General features: G+C 40.5%; 1 protein-coding gene across 4 annotated transcripts in view; it reads right to left on the bottom strand.

Moving 5' to 3' along the window:
- Positions 1 to 17344, bottom strand: part of LRP8 (LDL receptor related protein 8) — a 309826-nt gene that overhangs the window by 100799 nt on the left and 191683 nt on the right. For all 4 annotated transcript variants that reach the window (XM_084852479.1, XM_084852478.1, XM_084852480.1 and 1 more), the window contains exon 3: positions 8729 to 8851. In XM_084852479.1, coding sequence (XP_084708605.1) covers positions 8729 to 8851 — 123 coding nt within the window. The remainder of the gene's footprint in view (positions 1 to 8728; positions 8852 to 17344) is intronic.

The following is a 17344-nucleotide window of genomic DNA, read 5'->3' as shown; positions in this document are numbered from 1 at the left end:
GAATAAAAACAGTCTTTGAAGAAGTCTCCATGAATAAGGTCTGTGTCCAGCATGTACCCTTCTGGCTTTACCAGCACCTGCCTCTCCAAAAAAAATATAGGCACAATCACCTTCTTTCCCCGTTCTTTGTGAGTATACTACAATTTTAATCAAAACAAAGGCAAAAAATATAAAAAGCGCCAAGGGACAACATTATATTAAGGATAAAGAAGTCAAGCATCATCCTGGATAGTATCATCTGTAAAAGAGATAAAGGCTTGAAAAGTACTTTTCATTTGGAGCAAACTGAAGCCACAAAAGATCAACAAAAAAAGAGCAAATATAATAAAAATCTGCCAGACCAAGAAATCAAAATGATAAAAGGCAAATTATACAGGTTTCCATGAAAACAGCAGGAATGCAGCAGTTACATTGGCTTTCATGGGCTGCAAGTTTCCTTGTTGCCATGTCTTGCCCAGCGACTGGATATCTGCTGGAGTAAGAAAGCACTGCATTAAAAAAATGTTATTCTGTTAATGAAAAAAATTACCTTCTTAGCTCTTCAATGACTGCACTAAACAGTCCATCAAAACCTCCACCAAAAACAAGATAAGCATAGTGTGAATACTACAGAATGCAATAGAGAACTCTTCTGAAATGCTGATGAAATAAAACACCCAATTGTTTTCTGGAAACAATTCATGTTAAACTTCTCAGGATTTCCAGGATTGTATACAAAAGCGGACTGCAGAAAGAAATCATTTCAAAATCTAATGGCTAAATCCTGTCTCAGTATAGCCCAAAATATCTTCTGCCTTTAGTATACATATTTTTTAAAAGTAACAGGACAATTGCACTTTCTAAAATCATCAAATCCTCTACCATTTCACTTAAAAAATAGGTGCACAATTCGTTATAGCTATAAAAGTGATACCACCAAGTCTTTTTCTGCTGCCCATGTTTACGAACTTTACAAATGCATGAGAGTGATAACATAAGCATTTGAATACCACACTCCTCATACCCTTATGAGGCCAAACAAAAGATCTCAAGGGCTTAGCAAAATATAAGGGAAATAAATCCTTTGTGCTTCACCCAGGGTGGAAACACTTTTGAGTAACAGCTGCATTTTATATTTCCAAATTAGGAATCCAACATTTCTCCTCTTCTTGTTCCCAGCAACCCTAGTGTCAGCTCTAGGTCCAACCTGTAACCCTCACATGACCTGCAGAGTTTAATTTGTATGTCTGCAGACCCTTCCTCCCCACTTCACCTTGGGACTCTGAACATGCAGATACTGTGACTTCACCATCAAGTCAATTTTTTCCCCCTCTTCTCCTGTCCCCCACCTTCTCTCTCTCTCTCTCTCTCTCTCTCTCTCAACGTCTTGTCTGACGAAGAGATCTCAAGATTTCAAAAGCTTGGACATTTCTTGTGATCTTTTGGATGGCCTAATAAATGTGTTACACCAATATAGATTTTTGAATTTTTCTTATGGTCAACACGGCTACCTTTGCTCCTCCCCCCCTTTCATACTATTTGATGAACAAAGTATTAAAAAATCTGAAGCAAGGAAGAACTGCGAAGGCAAGAGCAACATTATCTTTAGTTTCACTACAGCATATGTGAAACAACAAAAAAGGCAACTAGAAGACTGAAGTGTAAATGTTTTTCCGTAAATAAATTCCTTTTAGGTATAAAATGAGATAGCTGCAAGAAGGGTTCTAGTTTAGGGCTCCTTCACATGAGGCTTTTATCCTGCTATGGAGACTGCTTACTCACAGAAGTTGTGGGTCCTGTACACAATGCAGCCCTCCTCCAGGGAACCTCCTGCTCTTTGTGAGCTCTATTGTGTTTTCCATGATGATGAAAGTCCGGCATTCTCCCTTCTCCCACCATGGAGTCGAGATAAATGAGGGTATACTGTTTAAAGTCGCTTTTATTGCAAATAAAACAACATCACCATCTAGTGGCTTTGTAATCAAACACATAGAAGTTTAGTGTGTTTTTTTAAGCCATATGGAAAGGACCCGATCTAATCCCAGAAGCAGAAGCCCCAGTAAATCGTAGGATTTTTAACCTTGTGTGATGAAGCCCTTAGTCTCCTCCCTACACACTAGCTTTCTACATATAGGTCCCTTTCATGGGGAGCAATCAATCATTCAGTCCACCATCAGCAGACAGAAGTGACTTACTCTAAGCCTCTTTCTTTGGTTAAACCATTCTCACTGTTGATGATAAACACATAAATCATAATTATATATGATGATGATGATAATGATGATGATGAAGAAGAAGAAGAGGAGGAGAAAGGTCCATAACGCAATGGAAGAGCACATGCTTTACATGCTTTTTAAGGTCATCCCATGTCTGTCTGTCTGTCTGTCTGTCTGTCTGTCTGTCTGTCTCTCTGATTGTTCTGGACAGATGCCCAATTCAGCAACTGTTGCCTGCTACAAATACAAGTAAAATTAATGCAGGTACATGCAGTGCTAAGGAATTTTTCCTATTATTTCTATTTTTGCTGCTGGTCTTCAGACTACATTTGCATAAAGTAATTTCTACTGTTCACTGTTTGTATTGTGTATGTGCAACAGGGGGGAAAGTTGAGGAAAAAAATATGCAGCTTACATCCTGGATTTCATTATACACACACGCAAAATGTCCTTAGGCTTGCCTTTTACACTAGCTTCTTCTCCTGCCACTTTGAGTTTTCACCAGTAAAATCACAATTTGTTAGCCAATATTATATTTTGCTTCTTCTTTTTAAAATCTCTGGCTAAATAAACAAAATAATTCAAAACAGCAATTTCAAAATTAGCCTTTCTAAGGAAGGTGATGAGGTGAAATAATATTAGGTGTCTAAAGTCAACATATTTTGCTGGAAACCCTGTTAGTTACGTATAAATAAATAAATAAATAAGCAAGCAAGCTTAGTAGGAACGTATAAGAAATGAAGTGATTATTATTGGTTTGCACAAATTTAAAGGTAATGCATTTGTTTATATAAGGATATATGAAAAACCTGTTAGGAAACTGATCTGCTCTTGTATCTGTTGTTCTGTGTCAAAGAAAGATCGCTCAGAGAAACGATATATACAAGCTATATGATCCATCACTTTTGTCTGTGATGACAAGGAAGTAAGTCGACTGAAGGGGATTAATTTTATATAAGCAACAAAGGTCTTGACAGATTCTGTGTCCACCCATTATGACTTTTTTCTCAACCAACTGCTCAAACACACGCGTGATCCATCTGGACAAGTTTCTCTCTACAAGAAACCCTAAACAGCATTGTGTATATTTTGCGGTTTTGTGCACATGAAATGTGGTGTAGTATTTAACGTCTTGAGAATTTCACCCATTATTTTTAGTGCACCAGACTTCTAGTCCTCATGCATTTGAACAAATGGATGAAAATATATTGCTTCAAAAGCCAGACAGGCTGGCAGTTTCCATAGTAAGACAAGTAAGATTCCCAACTCAGTTCTGCTGTCAACTTGTTCTGGGGTTTACATAGATTTAAAAGCTGTTCTGCCTCCAAGACACAGGGTAGATAATAATATTTCTTCACGCAATTGCTATTTGCAGTTTACAAAACAGAAAACGGAGCCCCAAAGATAGTGGATTGTACCCGACGTTAGTCCTACTTAGTCTACTGAAATTTATTTATATTTTTAATTTATTCATTACATTTATATCCCACCTTTCTTCTTCTTGCAAGGAACCCAAGGCAGCTAACATGATCCTCCTCCTCCTCTCCATTTTATCCTCACAACAACCCTGTGAGGTAGTTTAGGCTGAGAGTCGGTGACTGGCCCAAGGTCACCATTGAGTTTCATGGCTGAGTGGGAACCAGAACCCAGGTCTCCCAAGTCCCAGTCCAACACTCTAACCACTACACCACACTGACTCTTGAACTTAGGATGAAATGAATGGGACTTAAGTTAGACTAAGACTGGATACAACCCAATGTTTCCCCAAAGTCACCTAGAGACTATATGGCTGAGCTGAGAGTTGAACCAGGGATCCTAAGTTCAGTACTAATTTTTGCAGTGGTTCAAACAAACACCTGTCCTTCAGATAAACATGGTATAGTCAGATGATCTAGTGTAGAAGTGCACGTTGGAGCACAATGGAAAAATTACCCACAGCTGATAATGCTATTGTTGTCCCCTTTTATCAAGTGGCAAGTTTTTACATATGTGACAAAACTGTCCTAGCTGATGGGCTGACATTTAAAAAGTTTGCACCGAGGCCAGTCTTCAAACCAATTATTCCATAGCAGCTCTAACGACTTACTATAACTAATCCAGAGTACTTCTTGAAGACTATGATCAAAGAAGAGCCAGTACACTAGGACTACTGGGTAGGAATAGTAGAGGGAAAAGATCTACACAGAGAAAATACTTGCGGAAACAAATACATGGGAAATGTGCTGGAAAATCTGCATAGATTGAGATGCACATTATATTTATGTATTTATTTACAATATTTGTATACCACTCCATATCTAAAACAGATTTTGGAGCAGTGAACATGGAAGATAAAATAGTTCAGGAATAAAAAGATTAAAACACCATATTACAATTATGCTTTTTAAAAACAGAATGCCAATAGAAACCATGGCAGGTCAGTTAAGGAATGCCTCCTGGAACAGTACTGTTTTCAGGAGTTGCCGGAAATAACACAGTGTTGGTGCCTTCTTGACTTCCAGGGGTAGGGCGTTCCAAAGGAAGGAGGCCACCACACTAAAGGCTCTTCTCCTTGTAGACAGTTGGACCATAGGTCCATGTGGATCCACCAGGAGCATGCCCTCTGATGGCCTCAGTGACTGGGCAGGTTGGTAAGGGAGAAGGTGCTCTCTCAGGTATCCTGGTCCTGGTCCCAAGTTGTTTATATAAGAACATAAGAAAAGCCATGCTGAATTAGACCAAAGGCCTATCTAGTCCAGCATTCTGTAATATCTGTGACTTTGAATAGCAATCTGAAAACCAAACTGAAGCTCAGCGATAATCAAGGCCAACCTAGGAGCTGACTGAGCTGGAATCTGAAACCATATCCAAATGTTTCTGCTTGATACAGCTCCCCTGCATAGCACTTAACTTGAACATGTGCTATGAGTGCCAAGGTGGGAAGAAAAGCCCTGTCACAAGACTACCAAGCATAGGCATCAAAGTGTGATTGACACCCATGTTCAGGAACTGCAGGGCTCAGCCTTTCTATGGTGCAGGCTGATCTCCTTTACGAGATGCATTGCTGGCTGGCGGAGGTCAAATAAAATCCTCCTGGACCTTACAGTGAACTGCACAGTCTAAACATAGCTGCTTCAGGCTAGAGAGATTTACAGGCAGGGAATTCTGGGGAAGGAAACTGCTTAGCTAATTTAGGGCCATCCAATGGGAGACTGCTGCTGCATTAATAAGGCAGCTCTGGCTGAGAGGGAGACAGACAGACAGAGACCAAACCCAAGCATATTATAAATATGTTAATGTTACTGCCAAGATGATTACTTTGGTACTCTGTATGGCTGCTCAAAGAGGGCTTTGTTAGAAAGTAGTGCGTATCTTTCCTAATTAGGCAGCTATGCAAAATTGGCTGGTAGGCTTAAGAAATAAGAGGGAAGAAGATGGGCAGTTGTATATTCCTCTCCACACTGCAACACTGACAATGTCACCATCCCTTTTGCCATCATTCACTCTGGGGAATACACTTATGTGGTGTATGACTTGAAATTCAATGCATTGTCTTCAATTAGCCTAGACAAGCTGCAACACACACACACACACACACACACACACACAGAGAGAGAGTAATGCAAAGGATTGGAGGGAGGGGGCACCCATTTCACTGTGTTGGGTATTTTTAATGGAAGAGTGGCTTATAAATTAAGTAAATATAATAAATAGTTAGTGGGCAGTTGCAAATCCTTCTAAATTTATTAGAGCCTATTCACTCTGTTCTTATTAAACAACGGCCCCAGAAGAATCCATAAAGCAACCTTGCAAGCACAGTGCCTTCCTCAGAGGGCTCAGCAGGGCTGCTTGTGATAGTTTAAAGAGACTAGCAATCAGCGTATGGGAAGAAAGCATTAGCACTTCTTATGTAATTCTAGAACCTTCCTTACCACCACCACTTCAGACCTCTATGCTGCACACCCACAAACATGTCAGAGCTGCATAGCAACTAACCAATGCCTGCTTTTTCCAGACAGCTGTGTTGTTGGTCTGGGAAACTAGTAATGAATCATACAGAATGCTTTCCCGTTCTGATAGTTGCAAAACCACTACCCACCTTTTCTTGTGGCTAGGTCCTGTCAGGATCCAGCTTCAATATCCTGAGACATCTCTCCCTCTCTCTACCAAATGACATAACAAGGCACTGGTGTTCTATCTGATGTGCTCCCACCCCCATTTTAGAACTCTTCAGTTTTGTTTCAGTCTGTCATGCTTAAAATTTGCACATGTTCATTTCAATGAAGTGACACCAAGCTGGGACAGTTATTGCTATTATGACAAAGCTTTTGCTCAGTTGTGGAGCATGTTTTTCCCAATTCTTATTCTTTTCCATATATAAAAAGTGTGTGCAGTTTCATTTAAGCCCTGAAGTAAATCTGTGCTACCCCAGTAACTATTTTATTATGTCCACATTGTTTAGTATCAATTTATAGAGTCGTTTTCTCAAACAAGATAACACTGATCTTATTAAAACACTCATACTCTCTTTCTCATCTACTGCCTAATATTTAAGTTTAATTTTCCTCGGGTTAAATCCCTATCTAGTCAGCAGGTTTAATAACTCTCCATTATTCCAGATCAATGAGAAATGGATGATCTGTCCAATAGGATGTGAATAACAACATGGTCAACGGTACTGAAGCAAAGCTGAGTGTTTCTTGACACTTACAATAATGTCACATTTGCAAATATCCTGCAAATAGTCTATCCTGCTGGGGAAATTTGCCACATTTGGCTTCCGTGTCAGTTGCTGCCTGCAAGCATTCTTTACTTCTGTTGAAGTCCCCAACTTGCATGATTTGTGCTGCCTAATTCAAGCACAGCTCTTGAAATGCTGTGCCATCCTGAAAAACTATCTGCTATAATGCAACGTGAGAAAGATGCAGTATGGTAGTTTCAAAAGGACAACATGCAACCAGGAAAAAAAGTCTTCCCTTCAAAGTAACACTCAAACCTAATGAGGCCTGCAGAAAAATCCCCACTGATCGTGGTGGATTCATGCCCTAATTAGAAACTGGTACAACATTTTACAGCTTTACTTTTATATAAAAGGGGGCTATCGATGGAAACAGTGAACCCAAAATGGTGGGTCTGGACTTAACTATGGGTTGTGGAAGACTTTGGCATCAGTTGTTCTCAGTATGTACAGTTTCCAGCAAAACAACATGAAGTTGGGGAGATTTAAATTCCAAATCAGCCTTCTGAGAGGAGAATTGCCAGCTCTGAAGGGTTGTTGTAGGGTTGTTGTTTTTTGCATATGTAAAAAAAGTCTCAACACAAATTTTTCCTTATTTTGAATTTCAGTGCAACATTTCTCAGACGAAATTCTCTATGAGTATTCTTTTATAGAAAGGAAGTGAAAATGTTGCTTCAAAACTCACTTGTCTTGTCTATAGCTATTTACTGTGGATTCTTATTTTGAGGTTAGTTATTTCTCCAATAATATGGCACAACAGTGTGTAAAATGGGAAAATGGACAGAAGACCTAAAGTGTTTATAAACCTTACATTTGTTTTTCTGATTTACAGCATTATAGTAATGATAATTTAGGCTGTTAAAAGTGGCTCTACAGATTCATTTTTTCTTACTGACATTCAATTTCCACTCTACTGAATGATCTCCAGATTTGAGCTATGTAACACATCTTCTCTTTCATTTGCCCCCAAGTAGCTGCCTACTGTTCTACTTGTCTACTTGGTATGTTCCACTTGAAGATCATCATCAGCGGCCCTTCTCCGTGAGCCCCTGCCAAAGGAAGTGAGGCGGGTGGCTACTAGGAGGAGGGCTTTTTCTGTTGTGGCACCTCGGCTCTGGAATGAGCTCCCTAGTGAGGTTCGCCTGGTGCCTACATTGTACTCCTTTCGGCGCCAGGTGAAGACCTTTTTATTTTCCCAGGCATTTTAGCTTTCTAAATTTTTATCTTTGCTGTTTTAAATCTGTATTTTAAACTCCTGTACTGCTGCTAGGTTTTATTGTGGTTGTATTGTTATATTGTGGTTTTAATGTTCTATATATTTTAAATTGTTTTATTGTGTGTTGTTTGGTTTTAGTTTTTGTGAACCTCCCAGAGAGCTTCGGCTATTGGGCGGTATAGAAATGAAATGAAATGAAATAAATAAATAAATAAATAAATATGTACTGACTTCCTCCAGTAAATTACCTCTCTCCATTGCTTAGGATGAACCTCGCAAGTTTCTAGAGGTAAAAGTTATCACTTAGTACAAAGTAAGAAGTAAGTTGAAATGTGTGCACTGTATGGAAGAGGCAATGGGCAGATCAGCTTATTTGTCTTCAGAATTATTTGATTCAGTATAGTGGTGTGTGTGTGTGTGTGTGTGTGAGGGAGGGAGAATGGGTTGGATATAGTGTTGTCATTCCGACAGCACAACAGATACTGCTGGCAGAAAGGGACTTCTCTGTGTGGAGGGCTACAGGGGGGAGGAGAGGACAGAGAAGTCTTGTTCCACCAACTCCAAAACAACATTCCAGAACCTCTTAGTAGGAGTACTCACTGCATGTTGCTTCAGATTCATCAGACCCATCTGGGCATTCCTCTTCACCATCACACTTCCATCTGGATGGAATGCAGTGGCCATTGTCGCAGGTAAAATCAGTTTCTGCACAGGTCTTCTTGGCTAAGAGATAGAAGATAAAAAAGACAGTTCAATTCCTCTCTTTTTAGATTAATTTCCAGTAAAGTCAAAGCACTTCCTACAAAGGGAAAAACTAATTTCACATTCTGAGTGTCTTAAAGGTATATCTATACTTTACTGGCTGGCTGTAGGCCCCTCCTGTCCTCACAAAAGCAATTTGGAACAAACTACCTTGTGAACAGGAGAAGCAGCAAGGCAGTCAAACTGTTGCCACTGCTTCACCAGCTGGGACTGGACGCCTCCCACAAACAGCAAGATATTTAAGGACCAGAGAAACCTTTTTGAGGGTGAATGTGTGATTTTTTCTCTTTACCTGTATTGTTTTGTTTATATCTGAGAATTGGGGAAGGAGGTAAATGGAACTATAAAGAAGTGTACATAAGAGAGCTGTATTTTGGTAGAAAAGGAGTAACATGATCAAGAAAATGTTAATGAGTAGAAAGGGATTATTTTTAATTTGCCCTCCTTTATTCTCTCAGGTCACCCAAATCTAATACTGTGAGCCCTTTGGGGGAAGGGGCAGATATTGAAGAAACTGCTCTATGACATCATGAGCCCAAAGGATATTGCAGAATATACATATAATAAGAAAACAACACTAGATGTAAACCAGTTTAATATTGGTTTAGTTTTGATGTGTCTATCCAAGGAAACTGAGGATCTTTAAAGTGAGGGTATGGAGAGGTTTGTGATAAAAAACAATTCCCAGGATTTTAATATTCCAATGTAGTTTATGTTTGTAGTGCTGACACGCCCAGTGAGACACCCAGTGAACATGTACTTAACAATAGCTAAAGATGGAGATTCAATCTCTCCATCCTGTGAGACAAGAGCTGATGACATGTCTTGCCAAACCCACCCTCTGGAGACATAAAAAGTAACACTAAAAAAAAGAAAGAGGCGCAAATATATCTAAAGCATGCAGACATATGGTATTACAACAAACCTGCCACTTGGTAAAATATTACTTTTGTAAATCAACTGACAAGCTGCAGAGGGAAGCTATGTCAACAGAGAGGTAGATATGCAGGTGAAAAGGGCCTGTGGTAGAGTATTAATTTTCTGATTCATAGAACATGCAGCTTCTTTGCCATGACATCCCAGAAAGAATTGCTGTAAAGCCTCATCAAACAGAAGTATAATCTTCCCAGACAAGCATTCCATGAGGAACAGAGTATATTTATTTTTCTTGCATAAAATATATGAATTATGAGTTGTCAAGAGCAGCATCACAGGTAACAGCTACATACTACTGCGGAAGAACTAGCTAAAGACCCATCAGTATGATGGCCTATATTTGCTATTCTCCCATAGATTCACCTTCTTGTTCTTAGGAATTCTACTTGTTGTCCATGCCTGTCCCTCATCTTGATGCCGCTGGCCGATCTGCTCTCAAGTCACAGTAGGGTTTTGCAGGCAGAGGTATCATAGACTCTCTCGCTGCTGTTGGCTTAACTATTTTGACATCAAGAGTGGAGCTAGGCAGCTATAGGCCAGGCAGCCGAGTACTTAGGATATCTGAGGAATTAATAATTACAATCTGAATTCCAGTGACCATTGGTAATGTTAAATTAACCATGGATTTTCAAATGACACCTTGGTGCAGACTGATAAAGTGTTCCAGAGTCTTTGAATGGAAACAGATGGTACTTGCTATTTAAGTTTGTGCTGGCACTGGCTTTAAAACTGGCCAACAATTTGAGCCATCTGCGTTTTAGGTATCCAATTTACATTGTTTTAAAGAAGTCTGCCTTGAGGAGACAACCAGCCATGGAATATAAGTTCTGTTTTGAAGATACCTCCAGGCATCCTGTGCTATAAATTTGTCATCTATGTTAGATAATGGAAAATCTCAGCAAATAGAAAAAAAGAAGTGTTCTCTCTCATGAGCATGGTGAAACAGAAGACTCCACAGGCTCTATCTTCATTTCAGATTTAAGGATGCATTTTAGGAACATTGGAAGCTACCTTATACTGAGCCAGGCTATTGTTCCATCTAGCCCAGTATTGTTGACACTGACTGGCAGCAGCTCTCCAGGGTTTCAGGCAGGAGTCTTTCCCAGACCTACCTGGAGATACTAGAATAGAACCTGGGACCTTCTGCATGCAAAGCAGGTGCTCTACCACTAAGCCACAGCCCCTCCCACCAAACATTTTGTTTCTAGCATTCAGATTATACACTTACACTGTCTTCTGCTCAGGCCCCAGAATTTCTCCTTCGGGATCAAAGGCATCTATTTAGTAAAGCATTATAGACTAATAGCATTCTTAAAATATAGGGCCAGTAATTTTTCACATTTCATTTGATCTGCTTTAGCTTTGAGTAATTATTTTCCTATTGTAATATTCAAGCAAAGGGCTCCTATGTGTCTGCTCCTAGCCGCCACTGCCTCCTCCATTTATTCACCTTGGCAGGACAGAGCCATTTCCCCACTGATCAACTAACATTCCCCAGGTTGGTGCCTCTGAGGCAAGGGGCTGTTGCCAGTGTCAGGGTCCGTCAACATTCTTGAATGATGGAGATATGCAGCTCCTTCAGCCACACAAACTTGCTGGCAGCAGATGGTGCCACTGATTGCTTTGTTCCCTCAACACTGTTCTTTGGAAGCACAATTAATTTATTATCAGGAATCACAAAGGGGAGAAGAAATACATTGTTGACAATGAACTGCAGGGTGGCATTTGGAAGGTGTTAATATGCTTGATGTGTATCCTCACAATCAGATCGTCTGAAACATCTTTCTGTCCCGACAATGTCATATGTGCCGACCCAACATCTGCAGATTAAACTACAGGGACAAATGTTGCTCCTCACTAAGCCTACCCATGAGGTCTGGTATTCTGTGCCAGATTAATAGGGGAATAGAAATCCGTATGGTCTTTCATCTCAAATGAAACCATCTGAATATCTTAAGAGAACACTACTGAGAGACATAAAACTCCAGGGTTATATTAATTCCAATAGAGTTCAGGGATCTTAAAATGTGAACACCCCCACCCCCATGTGCAAATCCTTCTCTTAATTAAAACAAATACATTTAAACAAATGCTGCTGAATATGATTAACTTTGAAGGAAGTCACTCAGGCAATTTTATTTGCCCAAAATCAGTAAATACAATGCTTCTCGAGGGAAACTGTGGGCCCATGACAAAACAATACTCTTGGGCCATTCCTTCACTATTAATTTGTACTATTTTTAATTTCTGTGTCATTTTTGTGTGCAGTGTTTTATCACAATTATGTCATTAATTCTCACAATAAACCTATGACGTAGGTGATTGAGATTGCCCATTTTATAGATAGGAACTGAGGCGGAGGGAGAATACCTTCCTTGCTTGCCTCAGGGTACCACCAGCTCCTCCAAATTTTCAGCCAACCCTCGAGAGAACATAATCTAGCTGGCAGGAAACCTTCTAGTTTCTCCCTGCTGAACTGGTCCACAACCAGGTCCACAACACAGGAAGAAGGGAAATCTCTAGAATTCTACTTGGACTCCAGAAATCCTCTTGGCCAGCCCTGCCTTCTCAAGAACACTTTAAATACGCACTCATTCATGTCCACATCTGATGTGGTACAGATTATATGGTACCATGTACCCTGGTCAAAATCTTAATTGGGGGAGAAAAGTCTACAAATGGGAAATAAATAAAAAAAAATCCACTCATTTGAAAAGTCTACAAATGGGAAATTAAAAAAAAAAAATCCACTCATTTGAAAAGAAAAATGGGCTAAGAGAGGACGTGCATGCGCATGAGCATGAGAAATCTAGAAAATATCTTATTCAGGAGAAATTTAAAGTAGTGGTGCCTACCATCCATGTCCCCATTAAAATACAATATGTAAAGTAAACAATAAATAAAAAAAGACAGTGTGGAATTTACTTGCTTGCCTTGATTTACTTTTCTCACCATTCTCCAGATGGAAAGACAAATATATCAAGCTAAAATGTGGGAAAGACACCCAGGTGAGATCCTATGGTATGTGGAATCTAAGGGGGAGCAATAAACACCACAGACAGAATTTTTAATCGAAAGGGGAAATCTAGTTCTAGGGCGTCATTTTGGTTTCTCTTCTCCCATAAGGAAAAGCTGATAAAAAAAGGAAGTTTAATTTTTTTTAAAGGCAAATATCAAAATAAATGACAATATTTCAATACTGAGCCTTATTTTGTTGGGTACATATGGCCTGAAATGTTTCTGAAATATTTCTATATATGTGAGCATTTGAGTATGTTCGTTCATGAGCTAATCCAGAGATGCCAATCTGAGGAGCCATTTACTGCAAATCAGTTAGGCTCCCAGCCGCATATCTTCTGCAAAATGGTAGCTTGTTGATTAGAATCCACCAGACAATATATGTCATGGTAAGAATAACAAAGGCCCAGCATCCTGGAAAAAGCCTGCATTAACATAGTATTTGGTATCTGTGTACACACATACACACACACTTCGAGTGTTCAGATTATTTCATATAAATGTTCTCAATTCCTACAACTCTATAAAGGTTGTACATTATTACCAACATTATTACCACAATATTCCTCAGGAGGAGATGGATAGTTTCTTCTGGTATACCTCCACTCTGACTGTACCACTAGAATATGTTTGAATGTTTTAAAGATGTGCCCTTTTCTAAATATGCCAAAGGCTTTGCAATTAACATCTTATTCATTTCTCTGTGAGCTATAACAGGTAATCATTATACCCACCTCACAAGTATGGAAAAGGAGGCAAAGAGAAAGCAATTTGCCTAAGTCATGACAAATTGCACATTGTTAAAAGTTCTTCTATCTGACCATGTCACAAAAATCAAGCACAGCAGGAGAAAAACTTTAAAGGTATAGCTAACTATGGATGATACAATGTGATGGAGTCAATTCAATTTAGTTCTTACTTATTACTAAAGAAGGGGGGTAAAGCTTTGGGGGACAGAAACATCTCAAAGCAATTGTTCACAGCAACTCAACCATGCTATTCCCATTCATATTTTAACCCATGTACGGAACGTGTTTAATGCTACTGTGCCTGTTTCTAATGCTCAACAACACAACACAACAGATGACATTAGAACATATTAATCCTCTGTAACCTTTAACTTGCCTGAGCCTTGTGGAAATCAACACAGCCAGAAAAGAATCAGAAAGGATCCGATTTATTTATTTATTTATTTATTTATTTATTTATTTATTTTATTAATTGCCCATCTGGCTGGTCACCCAGCCACTCTGGGCAATGTACGGCATATAATAGAACAGTTCAAAACAATAAAATTCTACAATAAAAACGTTTTCTACAATACCCTAACCCACCCCAAATGCCTGCCTGAACAACCACATTTTTAATGCACTGTGGAAGCTCATTAGAGAGGGAGCATGGCGGAGTTCCCTAGGGACGGAGTTCCACAGAGTGGGGGCCACCACAGAAAAGGCCCTCTCCCTCGTCCCCACCAGTCTAGATGTCCTGGCTGATGGGATGGAGAGAAGGCCATCTGAGGCTGATCTTGTTAAGCGGCCTGTCTGGTGTTGCTGGAGGCGCTCCTTAAGATAGGATTTTTAAACTGTGCTTTTGAGTTGTGTGGACTAAATAGCCTTTATAAAAGCTATTTACTATTCTTCCGTAGAAGCTGTTACACAAAGCCTGGGGTTAAACTGAGGCACCTGGAATACAAAGATAATAATAAAGTGTAACATTTCCATTGGAAACAATCGGAACCATATAGGGTTTTAAAGGTCAAAACCAACACCTTGAATTTGGCCCAGAAAACAACTGGTAACCAGTGCAACTCCTTCAGCACTGGAGTGATGTGACCTCAACGGCGGCTGCCTTTAATCAGGCGAGCCGCCACGTTCTGTACCAGCTGCAGCTTCCGAACCATCTTCAAGGGTAACTCCACGTAGAGCGCATTACAGTAGTCTAAACGAGAGGATACCAGGGCATGTACTACAGATGGGAGCAGATGGTCGGGAAGGAAGGGGCGCAGACGCTGTATCAGATGGAGTTGATGCAGTGCTGTCCGGCTCACAGCTGACACCTGAGCCTCCATGGACAGCTGGGAGTCCAAAATGACCCCCAGGCTGCAGACCTGGTCTTTCAAGGGTAGCCGTACCCCATTCAACACCAGGTCAACATCCCCCAGCCTCCTCTTGTCTCCCACCAAAAGTACCTCGGTCTTATCAGGGTTCAGCTTATTGCTCCCCATCCAGCCACTCACCGTCTCCAGACATTTGGACAGGGATTCTACGGCCAACCTTGGTGAAGATTTGAATGAGAGGTAGAGCTGCATGTCATCTGCATACCGATGACACCGCACCCCAAACCTCCTGATAATAGCCCCCAGCAGCTTCACATAGATGTTAAATAGCATCAGGGAGAGGATGGAACCCTGTGGCACCCCACAAGTGTGTGGCCATGGGTCCGAAACCTCCTCTCCCAGTGCTACCCTCTGGTACCTACCAGAGAGGAAGGACCAGAACCACCACAATACAGTGTCTCCAATGCCCAACCCCTCCAGGGGGTCCAGGAGGATACCGTGGTTAACAGTATCAAAAGCCGCTGAGAGGTCGAGGAGAACAAGGAAGGAGCATTCACTCCTATCCAGAGCCCTTCTCATATCATCCACCAAGGTGACCAAGGCCGTTTCTGTCCCATGCCCAAGCCTGAAGCCCGACTGAAATGGGACTAGATAATCGATTTCTTCCAAGTGTGGAATTTCATCAAGATTGCTGCTCAAAGCATGTTTGTAATAGCTGAGGTATAGAGGACATCATAACATTTTTAGGTGGACTTTGCAAAGCAAAGAACTGGTGATAGGATACATATCTGATGTAGTAGTAATGGAGACCACAAAAAGGAACCTGTCCTGTCCGACTTAGTTCAAGGCACCCAGAGGTGCTAAAGCCAGCAAGGCACATACAGGCAAGGGCTTGGCAAGTCAGGTCGGGTTCACAGAAACATAGAATCATAAAATAGTAGGATTGGAAGGGGCCTACAAGACCATCGAGTCCAACCCCCTGCTCAGTGCAGGAACCCAAGTTAGTCAAGGCAAGTCTGGTTTAAGGGTGCTGAATAGCCAGGCAAGTTAGACCAGGCAGGGTCTTCCAGAACCTTGGCCAGCTCTAAATTAGTTGAGACTCAAGCGAGGGGAACTGTTGACTCAGTGACAGTCAAAGGCTTTCTGAAGCTTTTGAAAGGCCAGCAGCTCAAGACCTGCAGTCAGCTCCATTCCCTCAGAGCAGCAATTTGTTTCTTAAAGGCCTACTACCTGATTTGTAGATGCTGGCTACGGGGTGGAGGTGATGAAGGCTGAAATGAGGAAGTGATCTCTACATCTGAGGAGTCAGGTAGAAGCACATCCTCTGGTCTGGAAGGCCCTGGCACAGTGAGTATTGGATTAATGGAAGGAGTCTCCTCTGCCTCTTGAGTCCTCTGGGTCAAGGCTGGGGAACATGACAGAACCCCTTGAACTGAATTATTTGGTCTGATTTTTCAAGTATATATATAGACTTTAAGAGGGGGGAAATTTTATATATTTATTTAAGGCAGCCTTTCTCAGGTTTATGACCCCATATGTCTATAAATTCCATCATCCCTGACCACTGGGCATGCTGGTTGTGAATGACAGGCATTGTAGTCTAAGAACATCTGGAGACCCAAGGATGGAAAAGCCTAATTTAAAAGGTTACACTTCTGTACAAGCTAACCTGGGAGTCAAGTCCCATCAAACTTACTGCGACTGGATAGACGTGCATAGGATTCCACTGTAAAATATCGATTTTTCTAAAAATTAAATTATGATAATGTTCCCTTTCACTTTTACATATTTTTATTTATCAGCTGGTAATTTGTGGCTCATGATGACCTCTTTCATCGCTATCAATTTAAAACGTCAGGAATATGCATCAAAACATCAATAAGCAATGCTTACTGAAATATATTATAAGTTAAACACAGTATGATAATATTTGGCAAAACAACACTGACTGTCCAATACCATATTCTCTCATAATTCAATCTCACTGAATCCAATCGGGCTTACTCTCAAGTAAGGATTGCAGCCTGAAACTATTTAGCACAGTTGTTGTAAAGCTTGTTGTTGTTACTGCTAATACTACCTGTTCACACAGACAATTTGGCTGATTTTGTACCCCTACAATATGGCCCCATACAATATGGAATTTTCAAAGGAACTGTACACCCAAATTATCACCTCACAGAGATGTCCAATGTTCATTTGCATAAAATACAAAGATGATATAAAAAAACTGGAAAGCTTCACAGACAACAACATAAGCTATAGAATAACCTCTCTTTGACCCACCAAGCTGAAACTGTTTTCTCACTCTAACCCCGCCCCCCCCTTCATGGCTAAACACCACTATGGACCTGATAATTGACAGGGGACTGCAAATACAGCTATCAGATCACCAGTGGTGATCATACATTTCATTTTGGCAACCAGTGGGAAAAGCCTACTGG

The sequence above is a fragment of the Heloderma suspectum genome, chromosome 4 (assembly GCF_057233095.1).
Source record: "Heloderma suspectum isolate Gila_16-S chromosome 4, 16-S_ref, whole genome shotgun sequence".
NCBI lineage: Eukaryota > Metazoa > Chordata > Lepidosauria > Squamata > Helodermatidae > Heloderma > Heloderma suspectum.
This window is presented reverse-complemented; position numbering and strand designations above follow the sequence as displayed.